The sequence below is a fragment of the Watersipora subatra genome, chromosome 1, assembly GCF_963576615.1.
Source record: "Watersipora subatra chromosome 1, tzWatSuba1.1, whole genome shotgun sequence".
Lineage (NCBI taxonomy): Eukaryota > Metazoa > Bryozoa > Gymnolaemata > Cheilostomatida > Watersiporidae > Watersipora > Watersipora subatra.
The window spans coordinates 8,559,891-8,577,405 of record NC_088708.1 but is presented as its reverse complement, the minus strand read 5'-3'; the positions used below and the strand labels follow the sequence as shown (position 1 = coordinate 8,577,405).

General features: G+C 34.6%; 2 protein-coding genes across 2 annotated transcripts; both read left to right on the top strand.

Annotated features, from left to right (window-relative positions):
• The first annotated feature begins 4,122 nt into the window (after positions 1–4,122).
• Positions 4,123–7,095, top strand: LOC137398255 (NEDD8). Its single transcript, XM_068084365.1, has 3 exons — positions 4,123–4,283; positions 6,344–6,474; positions 6,742–7,095. Exons 1-3 carry the CDS (start codon positions 4,266–4,268, stop codon positions 6,827–6,829), a joined length of 237 nt encoding a protein of 78 aa, XP_067940466.1. The 5' UTR covers positions 4,123–4,265; the 3' UTR covers positions 6,830–7,095.
• Positions 7,096–7,693: 598 nt separating this feature from the next.
• On the top strand, positions 7,694–11,733 carry LOC137398249 (coiled-coil domain-containing protein 192-like). The gene is made up of 5 exons (XM_068084358.1): positions 7,694–7,846; positions 9,251–9,380; positions 9,601–9,789; positions 10,723–10,855; positions 11,025–11,733. The coding sequence occupies exons 1-5, from the start codon at positions 7,761–7,763 to the stop codon at positions 11,522–11,524; spliced, it is 1,038 nt and encodes a 345-aa protein (XP_067940459.1). The 5' UTR covers positions 7,694–7,760; the 3' UTR covers positions 11,525–11,733.
• Positions 11,734–17,515: the final 5,782 nt, after the last annotated feature.

Genomic DNA, 17,515 nt, shown 5'->3' with positions numbered 1-17,515 from the left:
TTGGTATCAAAAGATTCACCGTGTCTTACTCTGCTGCGTTGTAGGTGCAAAATATGTGGAAATGTGATTACAAGCTCTTAAAAGCTCAAAAACGAAAAGCCGCCATAAATTGGAATCATTTTATCTCTCTGACGTTGTCATTACATTTGGTTGTTTTGTCACGTGATGCTCTCACGTAAATTGAAAGGCCAATAAAAAGCTCAATATAAAACTTCTTGTAGTACTAGTTTATGACAAACACTTCAGGTTTTACGGAAAACCTCATATCAAATATAGATGCTCGCTACTTTACAGTTTTGTTTCTTGCTCGGTCTAATCGGCAAGTCATAATCTGATCATGTGACCCATACTTCATAAATAATTTCTGCAGCATTTTTCGATTATCACAGGTGACCAACAGGCTTGTCATGTTTATCAGACAATGATATGCACTCCTTCGAGCTAAGGTTAAAAAATTAAACGAATTTTTACGGCAAGTTATAAGATATCGGTGCTGAAAGTGACAGCATTACAATGATGATAAAATAGACGCGTAAGAACAATAGACATGGTTTTACTGAATGCGTGAAGTATATTTGTGGAAATATTTCGACGAATGAGGTTCTGTGAAAGTGTAAACTGAAGCCATCTTGTACAACTACGTCTCATTTCAGCCGTTTTGAAAAGAGATGCTAATCTACGACAGTCTCGTGATGGCGGCGATTAATTGTTCGTTTTTGAGCTTTTAAGAGCTTGTAATCACATTTCCACATATTTTGCATCTACAACACAACAGAGTAAGACATGGTGAATCTTTTGATACCAAATAACTGTAATATGAATTTTGTTGCAAATCAACCTTTAATTTAATAAGAAGAACAATTGTATATAATCCTTCATAGCTATATGACAATACAAAATATTAAGTGCTACATACTCAGTACAAGAGTCTTTTTCTAATGACACAAATTTACATGTTTTACAAAATGTGTTATTCTTGGAATAACCTTTCAAATGGCATAGCTGAATGAATTCTCATTAGAAAATTAAGAGCATAACTTGATATAAAAAACATAAGATAACATAAAAACAAATTAGATGAGCCCCCTTAAAGGTTGACTTGCAACAAAATTCACATTACAGTTATTTGATATGAAAAGATTCACCATGTCTTAATCTGTTGTGTTGTATGTGCAAAATATGTGGAAATGTGATTACAAGCTCTTAAAAGCTCAAAAACGAACAGTTAATCACAGCCACACGAAACCGCCGTAGTTTGGATTCTCTTTCCAAAACGGCTCAAATGTGACGTAGATGTATTAGATGGTTTATGTTTACATTTTCATGCGATCTTATTCGTCGAAATATTTTCACAAATATACTTCACGCATTCAATAAAACTATGTCTATTGTTCTTACGCGTCTGTTTTATCGTCATTGTAATCCTGTCAATTTTAGCACAGATATCTTATAACTTATCGTAAAAATTTGTTTAATTTTTTAGCGTTAGCTTGAAGGAGTACATATCATTGCCTGATAATCATGACAAGCCTGTTGGTCACTTGTGATAATCGGAAAGTGCTGCAGAAATTATTTGCGAAGTATTGGGTCACATGATCAGATTACGACTTGCCGATTAGACCAAACCGAAACAAAACTGTAAAGTAGCGAGCATCTATATTTGATACGGGGTCTTCGGAAAAACCCGAAGTGTTTGTCATAAACTAGTGCTACGATAAGTTTTATATTGAGCTTATCATTGGCCTTTCAATTCACGTGAGAACATCACATGACAAGACAATAAATAAATTTTATGACTACGCCTGAGAATCAAAGAGATTCCAATCTACGGCGGCTTTTCATTTTTGAGCTTTTAAGAGCTTGTAATCACATTTCCACATATTTGTCACCTACAACACAACAGAGTAAGACATGGTGAATCTTCTGATACCAAATAACTGTAATGTGAATTTTGTTGCAAGTCAACCTTTAAGAGACTGCGTATTAGCCACATCCTTAGTAATGACCAGCTTGGTATACTCGTATAATAAGTTTTTTTTTGCAATTGACAAAATGTTCCAATCGACTGCTTTAACTCCAGCAACTTCTAACATATGCACATCATAGATGAAACAATATAGTGAAATATCAAAAGTAAATAAAATTTTATAGACATAGCATTAATGATTGTTTCAAAAAATTTACCAAAACTGTATTTTATTTTCAAATCCCATACTTGACACCTAAGGTAATAAATGACTATCCAAACAACAATGTCTAACATCCAACTCATGTTATTGCTACAAAATATTTAAATAAAGTAGAGCCAAAACTAAATTACTTTCTTTTTAAGCATTCATGTATCATAAGTAGGATACTTCCAGGTAACAATAAAAAGATATGCGAAGTACAGTATTTTAAGACCATGTTTTTGGTATTTGACAAGCATGTGCAAAAGCCAATGCGGTTTCATTGACATCATCAAAATGTTGAATGTACATTAAAATCATTAATGACTGAATTTTTGGAACTTCGTAAATGATCATATTACTACATACTATGTGTATAGCTTTCAAGCTTACTGCAGCACAAATAAAGACTAAACTGTGTTAGACATTCACAAATACTTTGATATCATTCATATTCAACAATTTAACACAACATTGCCTTATATTCAAGACAGCACCAAAGATATTGCAAATGTAATGATTAAAATTTGCCATACAGTGTAACAATAAGATATTGTTGATCGATTATGGTTGGAAGGGTGCTACGGCTACAAAACCGCTTTTTGCTAGGTACTAAAAAAACCTGTTTCTATGGATGTGATGGCCATATGGCGACGCTGCCACAACTAATATTAAGCAACTGATCTGGTGCAAAAGCAAACAACTCCTTGCTCAGTGAATTGTAACATTGAAAAACAAAAAGCTTCTGTTGTAATTTGAAAAACTTTGATTACATCGGTTTTCAAATTTGCATGTCATTAGACTAGTGATAAAAGATGTGTTTTATAAAGTACTGGATGCAATGATTATTGTGAACATTGCTTATGCTAAGAGTTTCGCATGTCCGATCAAGGGCTATTGGCTAGAATTACACTACTTCTTTGTAACTATCCATCACCAAACTATGCTATTTTAACCAAAAGAATTTCATTGCAAAAATAATGTGATGGTGCATCTTTTAGCGAAATCTACGAAGTTATTCTTCGTGGCACCTTTTAACAGGAAGATTTTTTACAAAAAATCAAGTAAAATCTTGTTTTTCACAATCGCGTTAATAGTTAGTAGTATAATCTTAAAGCTAAAGCCGACATAGGACTATGATATTCCACGCTTCAGAACACTATTTAATCATAACAAGTCCATTCTAACACCGAAGTTTACTAATAGAACAAAACTACAAAACAGAACCTACACACTGTGGAAACAAGTGATAAAAAGAAAAATATGTTTGACACGCTTTCATTCGAAATACGCATACAATTAACATGTCGAAAACATATATATAATTTCGTCAGCAACGCGGCCTATTTTTTCATTTATGGAAAACTTGTTACCATACGAAGCCGACCCATGGTTCCCCTTTTTCGCCATTACAAATAACCGTATGGTCTTAACAATTTAGATTCATTTAAAGTTCACTGAACATAGCTTTAATAAAATAAAATCTTTTATCAATATGACCAACAAAAAGGTCTACGACTTCGTTCGCAACTTCAATATTAGTCAGCCAAGTAGGTAGGTCAAAAAGAAATGGTTAAATGTCACTACATAATTGTCCTCAAAACTGATATTTGTATGTTGTCTACTGCAATAGATTACAACATAACAATCAACCCAAACGCTTATCAACCTGTTAAAGTAGAATAGCAATTATACTTCAGGACACACTTATGATCGAGCAAGGAAAATAAAATATGAAGTAAGCAGACCTTTCCTGTGGTATCGCTAGATCAAACGAAGCCGAATGCTGTTAATTAGTTTCGAAATTACGGTTTTAGTAAATTTAAGTTTGACTGTAAAATAAATAAAAAAATTTTAATTTATATAACAATGTTTTTGTAATTTTAAAAATTATTAATTTTTATACAGTAAAAATTAATACGACATCGCGCTTGATAATGCAGTTGCGCTTCCGCTCAAAAAGCTCTATTCTCATTTAATCAGTAGTAGTCCGACCTCACCAAACATACGCTTCTTACAGCCATATCATACATATACGGCACCTTATTATTGATTGTGTTTATATTAAATTTGTTTTTATTAGATGATAGCCACAATATGCTTATTAAAGTAAAGGTGAGTATTTTAGCTGACCGTTTTCTTGGTTGTATTTTTTACTCGGCCATAATAGAAGTATAATCTTTGGTTTTATGAGTAGTGCTTTTAGATGATAAAAGGTTATTAGATAGCATTTACAGCAGGTCAACAAGAAGCTCGTTTGTAAAACTAGTTTAAGGTATGGGAATAAAAAGTGAAAGAAATGTATCTAAACAAAAAATGCGCCTAAATCACTTTTTAGCAAAGATCAAATCAGTCAAAACATAATTTCATCAAATTACCTGGACGTGTCAAGTAATATCTATCAAATTGCAATTGTTGCTTATTGTGCATAAATCAAATCCTAAAACAGTGAATAATGGCTTCAAAATCTTTGGTCAATCATAGAATGTACGAAAACATCCAAGAAGCAAAGCAGGTGTTTAAACTAAGCTAGGTTATCATTAGCTCCATTTTTATTATTCAGCTACATAATGATGATAAAGTAATTAATAAATTATGTTGTTATAATAAGCCATTAATGAGTTGTTATTATATGATGAGATTTATATTCTTAGACTAAATCTACTATGATAATTAAATTATGTAACTATGAATTAAAATTAACAAAAAGTCATAAGAATTAGTTAAAATTTGTGAAAGCTAAGAACAGTAAACAGCTAAATGCAAAGTCGCAACATCCCGATTGCTACTGTCTGTCATTTCGCCATTGAGTTATTTCAATTGTCTATTAAAACCATCAGTGGCAAAAAGTAGCATTTAACACTGCACTGGATTTTAACATTTTATAACCAGTATATTATAGCCATACATATATACACACACACACACAAACATAGTTAACCAAAAAGAAAGCTTGAATAATGTACAGAACAGGCTATAAAATAAATATACACAGTTTAAAACTGATATGTATGCTAATTTAGCAGCAGGAGAGTTCATGAAAACTGTGCACCTTAAATTGACATCAATTTTAGAGAAAACAATTTTGGGGTAGAGAAAAACTTGAGTTTTGACTCCGGAACATTTTATAAACTTTCTATACTTCTATTGGTGTAGGTATAGCCATTCTCTACTTTCATTGGTGCAGGTCATAAAATAATTTTTAGTTTAAAGACTCGTACCATCTAGCCTGTCTACACATCTCATATATGTCATATTGTCTACAGTAATGTCGCAACAAGGCTTGTCGCAACAAGGCTTGTCGCAACAAGGCTTGTCGCAACAAGGCTTGCTTTTTAGTACGTTTTTCTTCTTGTTTCAAAACATGTTTAAAGCAGTTGTGACAGTCGCAATGTCTGAGCCTTTTATTAATTCGTTAACAACACAGACATCTTTAGTTTGACATCGAGTAATTTCCTCGTGTAAAGATTTTTAGTTAAAAGTAGTCCGCATCAATGACAAAGCAAATTAATTTGTTTTTTTACATATGCAGTCTTCATTGATATGACTTAGTTTTTATTTTTCTTTAAATTCCTGCCTATTCATGGCAAAAACGGAGAGTTTTAAAATCAGTATTTACAATGTGATACCGAAACACAGAATCTTACAACTTTATTTTGTGAGTCTTGCATGCATCGCTTCACATATTGCAAAATAAAGCATTGCTATCAACCATTTATTGTCCTGACACAGTCTTTGACTGCGTCTGATTTGTTTCTCAAGTTTTTCATTGAGAATGTTTTTCTTTCTAGCCATGTCTCATTATCAGTCAGCCATATGAGAATGTTTTAAATATTTTCAAATTGTTTCATCTAAATACTTCTGTGTTTAATTAAGGAAAAGATCAATTGACAGTGTTAGGTATTTTTTTATTTGTGCATTTTACTGATAGCTGCTCTAATGAATCTAGCAGTTTTTTTACACAACTTGTTAAAATCTTTGTTTTGTCACCTTCTGGCTGTATCCACTGCGAGCCATTTTACATCATGAAATTTTGTTCAGATGTGTAAACCTCTGACCAGTATGACCATACAGTTACATATTACCATAGGTTACAGTATAGCTGAGAGCTAGGACAACGTTGTTCTCATGTCTGTATATGTTAAGTGTAGTGAATGTCTTTATGCTCTTCTCAGACGTTGACTGGTAAAGAAATAGAAATTGATATAGAGCCCACTGACAAAGTTGAAAGAATCAAAGAGCGTGTTGAAGAAAAGGAAGGGATACCACCACCTCAACAAAGACTGATCTTTAGTGGAAAGCAAATGTATGTATTTAGCATTTTTCACTTTCCTCATCCCATCTTTACTTCACTAAACACCCAAGACCCATCATCTTCCATCGCTAATTATAGTGTACGCAAATCTTGTTCAGCAGGATTTGTTAATAGTTAGCAATTTCATGTGAGTATCTGTCACCCTGAGAGTTATAGATGCTTAGCCATTTGAACTAATGATGTGGCGATTCTTTTTATGTACACTGAATGTAATGCAAGAACAGCCATAGTGAGTAATGGTCTTCATTGTTTCTGTAGGAATGATGAGAAAACTGCTGCAGAGTACAGAGTGCAGGGAGGCTCTGTTCTACATCTCGTGCTTGCCTTGCGAGGTGGTTGTTACTGATTTACAGTCATCAAATTTTTCTCCTACTTTATGTTTTGTTCAACATTGTGATTCAGTAAGCCAGATCGCTTGCAAGGAATAACCTTCACCTAAACATAAAATATTTTTGTGGGTGACATAAAGAAATTTATTGTAGTCCTATTGCTTAGCTATTTCTACGCTGTTGCCACTCCAAGCTCTTCATCATCCTACGTCATTGTCATGCCAAGTTGTTTCCTCATCAATTCTGTTTCAGTATAATATACTCTCGAGCTTAGGCAATTCAATGCCGATTGTCTTTATTTCTCATGATAGTGTTACATAACGTATAAATAGTTTTTTAACATCATAAGGTAATTGATCGGAATAATTGTGTTTTTATTAATAGATTTGCAGATATTTTAAATTTGGGTTCAGTTAGAATGGTTCAGTTTTTAACGCAATCCATATTTAGTTCGGAGACTTAGTAATATTGCTTCTCTTCTTGATAAATATAATTCCAACTAGTGAGCGAATAGTTGAGTGTTCCTGCCTTGTAGCGTAAAAACCTTGTCTTTGAAATACATATAATTGTTAGTGACATATAGCTTTGTAGTGTAAAATGGCTCTCAAAGTAGTAAAAGTACCTACACGTATACTTTAAATGCTCTAGCCAGATAGTGCCTCACAGCGGTCTCTCAGATGCTGTGAGAGTTGCTTCCTCACAACGAGTAAGTTATCGACAATTGGCTAATAAAAACAGACATAGACCGCTTAATGTTAAATATACATGTATTCTCTATTGTAACTCATTTTCTATCGGCTTTACGACGCTCTAAATTGAAATGTCAAGGAGGTTTTGAGCGGCCGTTCTGTTGCTAAGTGACAATATGGCGGACTCTTGCAGCCCGCTCCAATCCTATTAAAGTAGTGCTAAAGGTAAAAAAAGTTAGTTGGCGTTTAAAAGGACCAGATGAATTTTCTAAAAAGAATGGGATCAGCTTCAAGCTCTGTACGAGCAGTTTCTGTGAATCCTCAATCAGAAAAAACGAGCAATAGGTAAGCTTGATAGTCACGATTGATATATGCAAGTTCCACGATTTGTTACGTACCTGCAATGAAAGTCACACAAGAATTACATATTTTATAGTGAAGTATTGCGTAATGAGGTTTAAATTATAAACACATGACTTTTTAGTGAAATCTATAAATAGCAGTTTAGAGCATCTCATCTGCAATTATGAACTGTAAACATCAGCTAAATCATCAAGCTTTTTTGTAACACTATTTATTTTACAAAAAAAGCTTTACGACTTATATGCAAAGACCTAAACATACCCCATAAAACCATCACTTATTACCTGCCAACTTAATAACAAGAACTACTGGTGTTGTTCCCTTACCTAAGCTATCACAGTGCTTTACCTGCCTCACTGCTCATTCAATACTCCACAATAACTGCCCTAAATATCTCAGCTATAGCTTTCAAACCGTAAACCGTTGTCACAAAACCAGAATCAAATTTAAATTACCTAGTGCTATATACCACAACAAACTTAGCAGTAACCTGCTAAATTCATTTAATAACCTCTGCACTCATTTAAGAACTTTTCCTCTGCAATCTTTTAAAACAAAACTCAAACTACACCTACTATCCTTTGACCATTAATACCATTCACCATATTGCCTTACCTATTTTAACCGATAAACGATACTCATATCAATCCTCTAGCTTGCTTTTTACATATTTTATGCATTCAGTTCCAACTTTATTATATTAGTTAGACTACTCACTAGTTTTTTTAGTTAGACTATAGTTTCTTTGCGTTCTTTTTTATTTTTTGTTGTACACTGCTTTTTAGTTAGTTTACTTGCTGTGATACCATATATATATATATATATATATATATATATATATATATATCAGCTGACTAAATATATGTTCCTCTTGCAACAGTTGGAAGCACATAATGCGACAATTTACAGTGTTTAATTAAATGGGTTTTATGTAACATTCAAGTTTGCACATATATATTTATATAAGTATTATAATTGCAAGTGTGAGGCAGACAATAAGGCATATAAACAGGCCTGCCAACTCAAGAGTGGAGCAATGATTGAGATTTGGTTTGGGGCAATTAATGTATCAATGATAGTATATATAAAATTGTGGAAATTGGGGCAAAAATCTCGGGCATTTCTCACTCATTTCAATTTTTTCTTTGGTGTGATTGCATGAGTCTCACGCCCAATGCGTGAGAGTTGTTAGGCCTGCTTATAAAATGCGTAATTTACGCCATCAAATGATATTTTACTAAAGAAACAAAAGATATTAATGCATAACTATTGTTGGTAAAGTGTGATTCTGATATCTGATCCTTTAGGCTAGCTATACTATGTGGAAGTAAAATAGTTTCAAGCAAAATTAGCTAGTGTCAATTATGTTTTAAATAATTGTTACAGAGTAAACTCGAGCAAAGACAAAGAATTGGCAAAATTAAATGAGAAACTTGTAAATTTAGAAGTCTGTTTGGACCAAGTGCGAAAAGAGAACCGTGACTATGAGGCAAAAATTGCTGATATTACTAAACAGGTGAGAGATGAAATTGCACTATTTAATATTGTATTGCTTCGAACTTACATAAACTTTCACCCATTATTTTGCAGTTTATGTCTCTCAATTCATGTCAATTCATTTTCATTTTTCACTTCATTGTTTTATATGGTTGAAAACTTGGGTTGGCTTGTATTTGCTGTTTAAAAGTACTGTATAAAATGTGGCTATCACATCACATGTCTCAATAATATTGAAGCTAGAGGAAGTTGAGAATGAAAATGAACGCTTAGTAGAGGAAAACGCTTTGCTAGAGGAGGAGCTTCAGAGACCTGAGTGTAGCCCACTAGGTTCCTCCGATACCAGTAAATCCTTACAACTTAAAGATCAGGAACTTTTAAATCTACAGATGGAATTGCAATCAGCACAAGATGCTATGAAGACGTTGGTAAGCATTTTCTCTTGTGAGGGTGTAATTAATATTTTTTATCCACTTTCTTTCAATTATGGATTTCTTTGTTGACTCACAAGCTAATTCTAGGCTAACTATTAACTGGTTAACTGTTGAGTTCCCACTCAAGCAGTCAAAATATCAGATTTTTTATGTCTAAATAGCACTATCAACGAGTCATGATGAACTACAGATGTTGCGAGACTCACTGGTAGTACTGAGTTTTTATAAATGGTACACAATTCACTGATGATCTTAGCTATTTGCTGTACTGTTTAGGTACCACATCTACTGATAGTATTGACTGTGCCTTATACTATAGGTGGTAGTGCTGATCAAATGTTGTATTATAGATCATAAGGTATTGACAGTACCTTCTGATTGCTGTACTGTAGAAGGTACTAGACCACTGGTAGTATTGACAGTACCTTCTGGTTGCTGTACTGTAGATGGTACTAGATCCACCGGTAGTATTGACAGCACCTCCTAGTTGCTGTACTTTAGAAAGTACTAGATCCACCAGTAGTATTGACAGTACCTTCTGGTTGCTGTACTTTGGATGGTACTAGACCGCTGGTTGCGTTGAGTAACAATACTTTGTTTATAAGCTAGAAATAATATAAGGTCTGTGTCTAACTGATTAAAAATATTTTGTTTAAATGAATGATTAAGTACTACGGCTGTGACGACTTATTAAGTTATTATAGTTGTGCCATTGAGCGAGAAAGGAATTCTTAGTGGTCAACTTAACAGAATTTTCTCAGGTTCATAATAGTCAATGTTCTGGAACATTCAGCCAGTAAGCAGAAGTTTTAGTAGCATTGCTAGTGCATAAAGGGAATATACAAATACTAGTCTATGCAATAATAACTTTTTGAGTCTGTGCTTTTGCTCTTTTCAGCATCATTATGTGTTATTTCTATGTGATAGAGGCAGAGGTGCAAGGCTAAGGTGGAAGCGGTCAAGGCAAAGCATGCCACTTCTAAACAAGAGCAATCATTGAAGATATTTGAACTCAAAGATCAGATATCTTTATTAAAACAAGAGAATCTAGAACTTCAAGGTAAGTCCTGTTTACTTCTGATCTGATGGGGTTGCACTCCACCTTGATTAAGCAGACTCTCCAGTCCATATAGCATTTTATGATTCCTAAATGTAGAGACAATACTGAACCACAATGGAGACTTTCCTTTCTAGGTCAAAAGTCACTCTAGGAATTTTATCTGTTACAGATAAAGTGGAAACAGCAAATATAAGTGCGAGTGGTGATGCTAGTACGATTACTACTGCAACTGATGGCAGATCAAACATTATTATTGAACTCTCAACGCAAATTTCCGAGCAGGAATATAAAATATCTTTACTTGAGGACAGATTGGAAGAAAAAAATAAGCTCATTTCAAAGTTGCAAAAGGGAAAATTATCACCGCGGGATGCCCATTCATTAATAGCCATGGAGACTGAAAAAACAACTCAAGAAATGCAGTCACTGGCCAAAGAATTGAAAATGTTAAAAAAACAAAAACGGAAAGACAAGTTCGATCATCAGCAAATGGCACCAGAGAGAAGTGATTTGTTGCGAGAATCTTCAGCTATTAGTCATGATTCTGGTGCAGTGGATTTATCTTCTCTTCAACATTCAGATCATACGGACACAGATAATGTTGATCCTTACAAAATCTACTCCAGCAGTCACTCATATCTGTCATTAAATGCTTCTATAACCACATGAAGGCGATATATGCCTCTATTGGGAATGAGCCACTCTGGTGACATTTCGACATGAAACTGTCTTGTGTGACATCATTTTTATTGTCTGATGGTTTCTGAACAACTTTTGTCCATTTCTGTAACATTTATTGTTGGTACTTATCAAATCAATTTTGTCGTGCAATGGTATCCAAAAGCATCTAAAATGCCTAACTTGATGGCCTCCCTACTTTTGCCAGATTTCAACAAAACATGGTTATGCAGTTGTATCAACTTTACATGTATATATATTATATATGTGTATGTATTGGGCTCTTGCGGGATATTTAAATAATTTTGGGTTGCACAATCTAGTCACGTCTGACATGAATGTGTAAAAAAAACATGTAGCAATCTGCTAAACAGTCACATGATTGATAAAAAAATTTTAACAGCTGCTAGTAAACTTGTAAATAAATTGAGTATGTACTGCCAAGGATTTGTGTATCTCAGCTGTCTTTGAGATGTGACTAATAATAGTCCACATCCAAAGTAGCCTCAAGGGAGTTGTCCACTCATGAAAATTACAAATTCAGTGAGTCTGTGTCTGTAGTTGGGTGCTCTGAATAATGGCTCAACTAGAAGTGTGCCGAGTTTTTGCTGTTTCCGAAGATGAGTTCTACATGTAGTTGAGGCATTCGAGTGATAGTGCCTTTGTATTCATCATTGTCATTGTGAAGACTGCTAGGTGAAGAGCCAAGCTATGGTAGCGGAAGACGAGGTGCAAGCAGGTTCTTTAATTGCTCATAAAACTTTCACTGTTAGCCTAAAAACCATCATATTTTGCCACAAAATACTATATCATGATCTTACAAATCTGTCAGAGAGTGTAGTATGCATAATGAACTGCTCAGTAACACGAGCTATTATAAAAGCGTGTCTCATTTTACCCCATACACTTATGCAGAGTACCTTGAGACAATAAGAACTTGATAGGGAGGTTGAGACAAGAGCAATAGATACAAAGTATTTATTGCTCTTGTCTCAACCTCCCTACTAACCAGGACAACCATTCAACCAAAACAAAATCACCTTCATCAGTTTCTAATGCAACTGTAAGTTCAATGATATTATTTTCTGGAGTTATGTCATCTATTTCTTACGTGTGTTCCGCAACTGAATCATCTAGCTTTTCAATGACTTCAGCAATTTGCTCACCACTTGAAGCATCAATAGACCTGCCTACAAATTTTTGTTTATCTCATGACTTTTCTCTTCCTGCTCTGTGTTTTTTTCCAAAGCTACTGCAGATGTGGTTGGCTCCGTTTCATCACAGTCAATAATGCTTTTTTTAGCTTTTCTATTCATCTTCATTGGTTTCTTTCAGCTTTGGATAGCCTCTCATTATTTCCAGGGTCACACGATTATGTGTTACCTTTGGCACCTCAGTTTGGTAGATCCGCTATTTCGCCTTTAGGGTTTGAGCAGGTTTTACTGATTCTGGTGTAATATCTACACTCTGCTGCTTAGAGCAGAGTGTGGAGATTACAGTTCATATTACAACAGATTTAGCTTAGTTACTCATCTGAGCTAAATACAGTATATTATTAGTATATACATGTATTATTATATAGTACTATATTATATAATACTATATATTATATAGTATTAGTATATATCAAATCGGGATATAAATGAGTGGTATTGTTATCCAAGTTGAGAAGGCCCTTTTCTTCTTTTGAGCATTTGTCATACTTTATGAAGGATTCCAGGGTTTGCGATGTCTCCAGTCATACATGGAGACATTGCAGCTAAGTCTAGCTATGCTAGTGGTGCACTTTTAACAAAATTCAACCAAGAAAAAACCATGGCTAGTGGTAGAAAGTTTCCAGAAGCATCTATAGGGCAACATAGTGTCACCATTTCGCCTCTCTGTTGGCTTGTAACTTGACTGATTTGGTGAGTGTCTCTTGCAACAATTATTATGTATATATTTATTATTATTTATCTACATTTTAATTTTGGTGAGGTTTTGAGGCCAGGTCTTATTTTGGACTAACCAGAAATTGGTCCACACTGTGCCTATTAAAGCTAGTATTTCTGTAGACTTAGCTGATGTCTTTCAATAATAGAGCATAAGCCGTCTTTGTCATGGACTGTCTCAACCAGTTAGGTGGAACTTTCAGTTTGTTGGCTATCGGCTATTGAAAGAAAAATAATTTGGTGTCTGTCATTGTCAGACTATTATTCATTGCCACGCACTCTATTAGGTATTATTTCAGTTCTTTTTATAATTGAGCCCATCATCTGTCTTCTATTGTAGTTTGACTTGTAGACTATAACACCTTTACTCCTCTTATGCTTTTTTACATTTCTAAAAGAATTACATCTATGTAAATCTCAGTGTTTGTTTGTATTTTTGTTGGTTGTTTTGTTTTCACCCCTGTGTCCAGTTATAATATTTAAAATCTAACAATGAAAAATCTACACTGCAGAGGATTTGATCTCAGAACTTCCCAGTCACAAGGCACCAAACTAGCCCATTACACTATCCGGGGTACAACGGATCTACCGGGTAGATAGTCATTATCTGGGTTAAAATATGCATAACAATGCTGTGTTATGCTCACCGTCACTAAAGCTTGCTTTCACGGCTTTTATTAGTAAGTTTAGCAGTATGTATATTAGCTTACTCAAATTAGCCAATAGCAACTACATTACCTGCCACTGTTTATAAGCTATTTTCTATTACTTGTGCACCGCTGGACATTCATCTAGTTTGAGCATATGAATAAGCCATCAGTAGCTTTTACGATTTGATTGCTTTCATAGCAATTGGTAGAAACTATCCTTATTATAATTCTTTCATAACATGACAATTTTCAAACCCATTTTGCCAAAGTTTAAATGGCCCTGTCATTAGTTCAGAAGCTTTTCTGAGAATGAGCCTGTCTTCAATAACAAGTTTCACAGCGCAGTGTGACATATCTGAGAGGGCCATCCTTAGCTCTCTTTTAACGAGATTTCCTAGGCATTATCTGCAAAAAAATTGACATTAGCAGCAGCCTACGAGCCAATGGGTACATTGAGACACACAACAGTGCGCCTTGTGACAGCAGGTGTGATACACTGAGACACTGTCTCCACTTCACTCGGTATGTACTTTGAGAACAAACCTATTGAAGCACATATGAGCTGAATTCAGACATAGTCTCTAGCTACCCTGCTACCCACCATTATGATTTACATGCATTAATAATCCAAAATAAAAAAACTAGAAAGCGCCTTTATTTTTAACTCAAATCAAAAAGCGAAATAAAGAAGGCATCCGTGTCGCTTGGTTTAATTCTCCTGATGCTCATATCAGAGATACACTTTACTAATGTGAAACATATCAGACCCAATTATTCATTAAAATCCAATAAAAATTTGCTTATCTCCCACATGCCTGTTACAATATTTTACATGCCTTGCAAAAAAGGAAGCTAGCTCCGTTTCTTTCTGATGCAAAGAATTTTTGAAACATTCGAGTGAATTCCGACTGTAGAGCATGTCTCAGAGTTTTCATTTGATCATTGTATATAGGTCAAATGAAAAAGAACATTGTGTATTTATACTCGCTACCCTAAACAATGAGCATCTTGATATTACAGAAAACTGAGCTTAAAATAGAGCTAAGAAATAAAGAGCTCATCCAAGGCTACAAGACAGTCGATTGTAAATCAAGTCATCTTTAAGCGCGCAACTTGTTATGAACCAGTTCATTTAGATTACTCTAATTATTGCGACAGTCAAAAGAAATAACTGTTTAGTTGAATGTATCTATGTTTAAACATTATTTAATGACTGATCAAGCGCAAATGCATGACTTATTCAAACATGGTTTTTTTCTAATTGAGTCCATCTACTGCTTGCCTCCTAACACCCATGCTCACTAACAGTTTAGCCATAGGTACAGCTGCTTTACACTGGCTACTTTGTTTAGAGTTAAACTAGGAGTACTAGTAATAGACTAGCTAACCAAAGAGTATTGCCTTATGTATAGTGTCGCTAGTGCTATCAAATGTACTTGGTCAAGTGATAGTAACAGTTACTACTATCCAAAGTACTCATCAAGTGATATCAACAGCTATTACTATCCAAGGTACTCACCAAGTGATGGTGACAGTCAGTACTATCCAATTCACTCACCAAGCGATATTACTAGCTACTATTATCCTAAGTACCACACCGAGCGATATTAACAGTTAGTACGATCCATGGTACTCACCAAGTGGTACTAATAGTTAGTACTATCTAAGGTACTCACCAAGTGATAGTAACAGAGTTCAACAAGACTATAAACTTGTTGTTCGGCTTACAAGGCTTCAGAGAGTGTAATTCACCACTTTGATAAATATCTTACTATATTGGCTTGTATATTGACCTAAATTTTGCAGTGGAATATATTATAAACGAACATACTATTTACAGCAAACATAACATGATAAATTGGATGGCATTTTCCTTCCCCCTTTGCACCTTTATTTACATTTGATACACTATGAATTAACCCGTCTGCGACAGCGCTTGTAACTTTTCAGTATTGTGTAACGACGGTTGTCATCTTCTGTGACAACAAGTGAAGGTGCTTGGCTTGCTAGTCTGTAGTGAAGCTCTTTTGTGAGATCTTCAATTTGGTCCAGAGGAGGAATGACGCGACCAGGAAATGGAAGCTTGGTTATTCGCTCTTGTAAATCCTAGACAAAAATAAGATTGCTGAAATTATTCTGTGCTACAGTAAGTTAGTCAATAGTTTAACTATTGTAACGATCACACTAACTTATTTTTAAATAACTACTCATAGCTCAATAGTTGCTGGTGATTTTTTTTAAATCCAAGTAAGTGCAGCCGTTTTGTTATTTGTATCTACATTTTCCTACCCTGTTTACTTTCTCAATAACGAGATAACATTTTTACTCACTGTAAATTAGGAGTTGTATTCTTTTTTAATAAAATTAGTTAATTAACAAGTTGTCTTCTCTTTGAAGTGCACAAAATAACTTTAGCCATACATAAACGCCTCTTTGAAATCACTTGAAATAATTTAGCTTCATATGAATAATGTATGCTCAAAGCCGAAGATACCATCGGGCACTTTCCGTTTCTAAATATGTAATAAATTATTTAAATTTGTTATTTATGGACAGCGTGTTAAGCTAATCAAAACTGCATCACAGAGTTTACAGTTACTCATAATAGTCCAGGACTAACCTCAGCTATACAGGAAAGAGCGACTGTCTCACGCAGCGCCCTAACAATCATCGCTACGTCTGTGGGCACTCGCTTTTCCTTTAGCGTTCTCCTGCCGAGGATGCCACGCTGAGTATTTAGCCCTCTCTTTGCCCGTTCTTGTTTATACAGCTTCAACAGCGCTTTAAACTCTATGCATTTCCGCTTTGTTTTCCTGCTCCTCAATCCAACTTTTAATGGATGTCTCACCATCTGTACAATCATATTGAGTTTTCAAGTGCTTCTCCATTATGCCATATGGAGATGCTGCTGCACTCACGCTACGGTTGCTTAGTTACCGCTAGGTGCATCTTACAAGACCAAACCGAGATGCCAATCTGCCAATCACTTAAAACAATTTATAAGCCTCTCTGACTTTAAAGAAGATCAACTACCATTTGAACTCTGCTTCTTTGACTTGTAGTTATTTCAACTAACCCATTTCTATACTCTAAACTTGAAAGGAGACTAAATAACTATTTTTGTTACCAAGTCAATAAAGTCACCAGCCAACAGAGAAGCGAAATGGTGTCTTTATGTTGCTTTGTAGATGCTTCTGGAAACTTTCTATCACCAGCCATGGTTTCTCCTGGTTGAGTTTGTTATAGATGCACCACTAGGAATGTTAGACTTAGCTGCAATGTCTCCATGTATGACTGGAGTTACCGTAGCATGACTGTTTAGATTTATAATTGCGTGTATGGCATAAAACTAGTTTTGTTTTATTAAAATATGTAAATATGTCAGAGAGAGATGACCGTTT

Excerpts from the sequence above, each read along its gene's own strand:
- LOC137398255 (XM_068084365.1), top strand. Across the intron at positions 6,475-6,741 it reads ATCTTTAGTGGAAAGCAAAT|GAATGATGAGAAAACTGCTG; the intron begins GTATGTATTTAG and ends TTGTTTCTGTAG.
- LOC137398249 (XM_068084358.1), top strand. The coding sequence starts at position 7,761 with ATGAATTTTCTAAAAAGAATGGGATCAGCTTCAAGCTCTGTACGAGCA. Across the intron at positions 9,381-9,600 it reads TTGCTGATATTACTAAACAG|CTAGAGGAAGTTGAGAATGA; the intron begins GTGAGAGATGAA and ends ATAATATTGAAG. Across the intron at positions 9,790-10,722 it reads AAGATGCTATGAAGACGTTG|AGGCAGAGGTGCAAGGCTAA; the intron begins GTAAGCATTTTC and ends TCTATGTGATAG.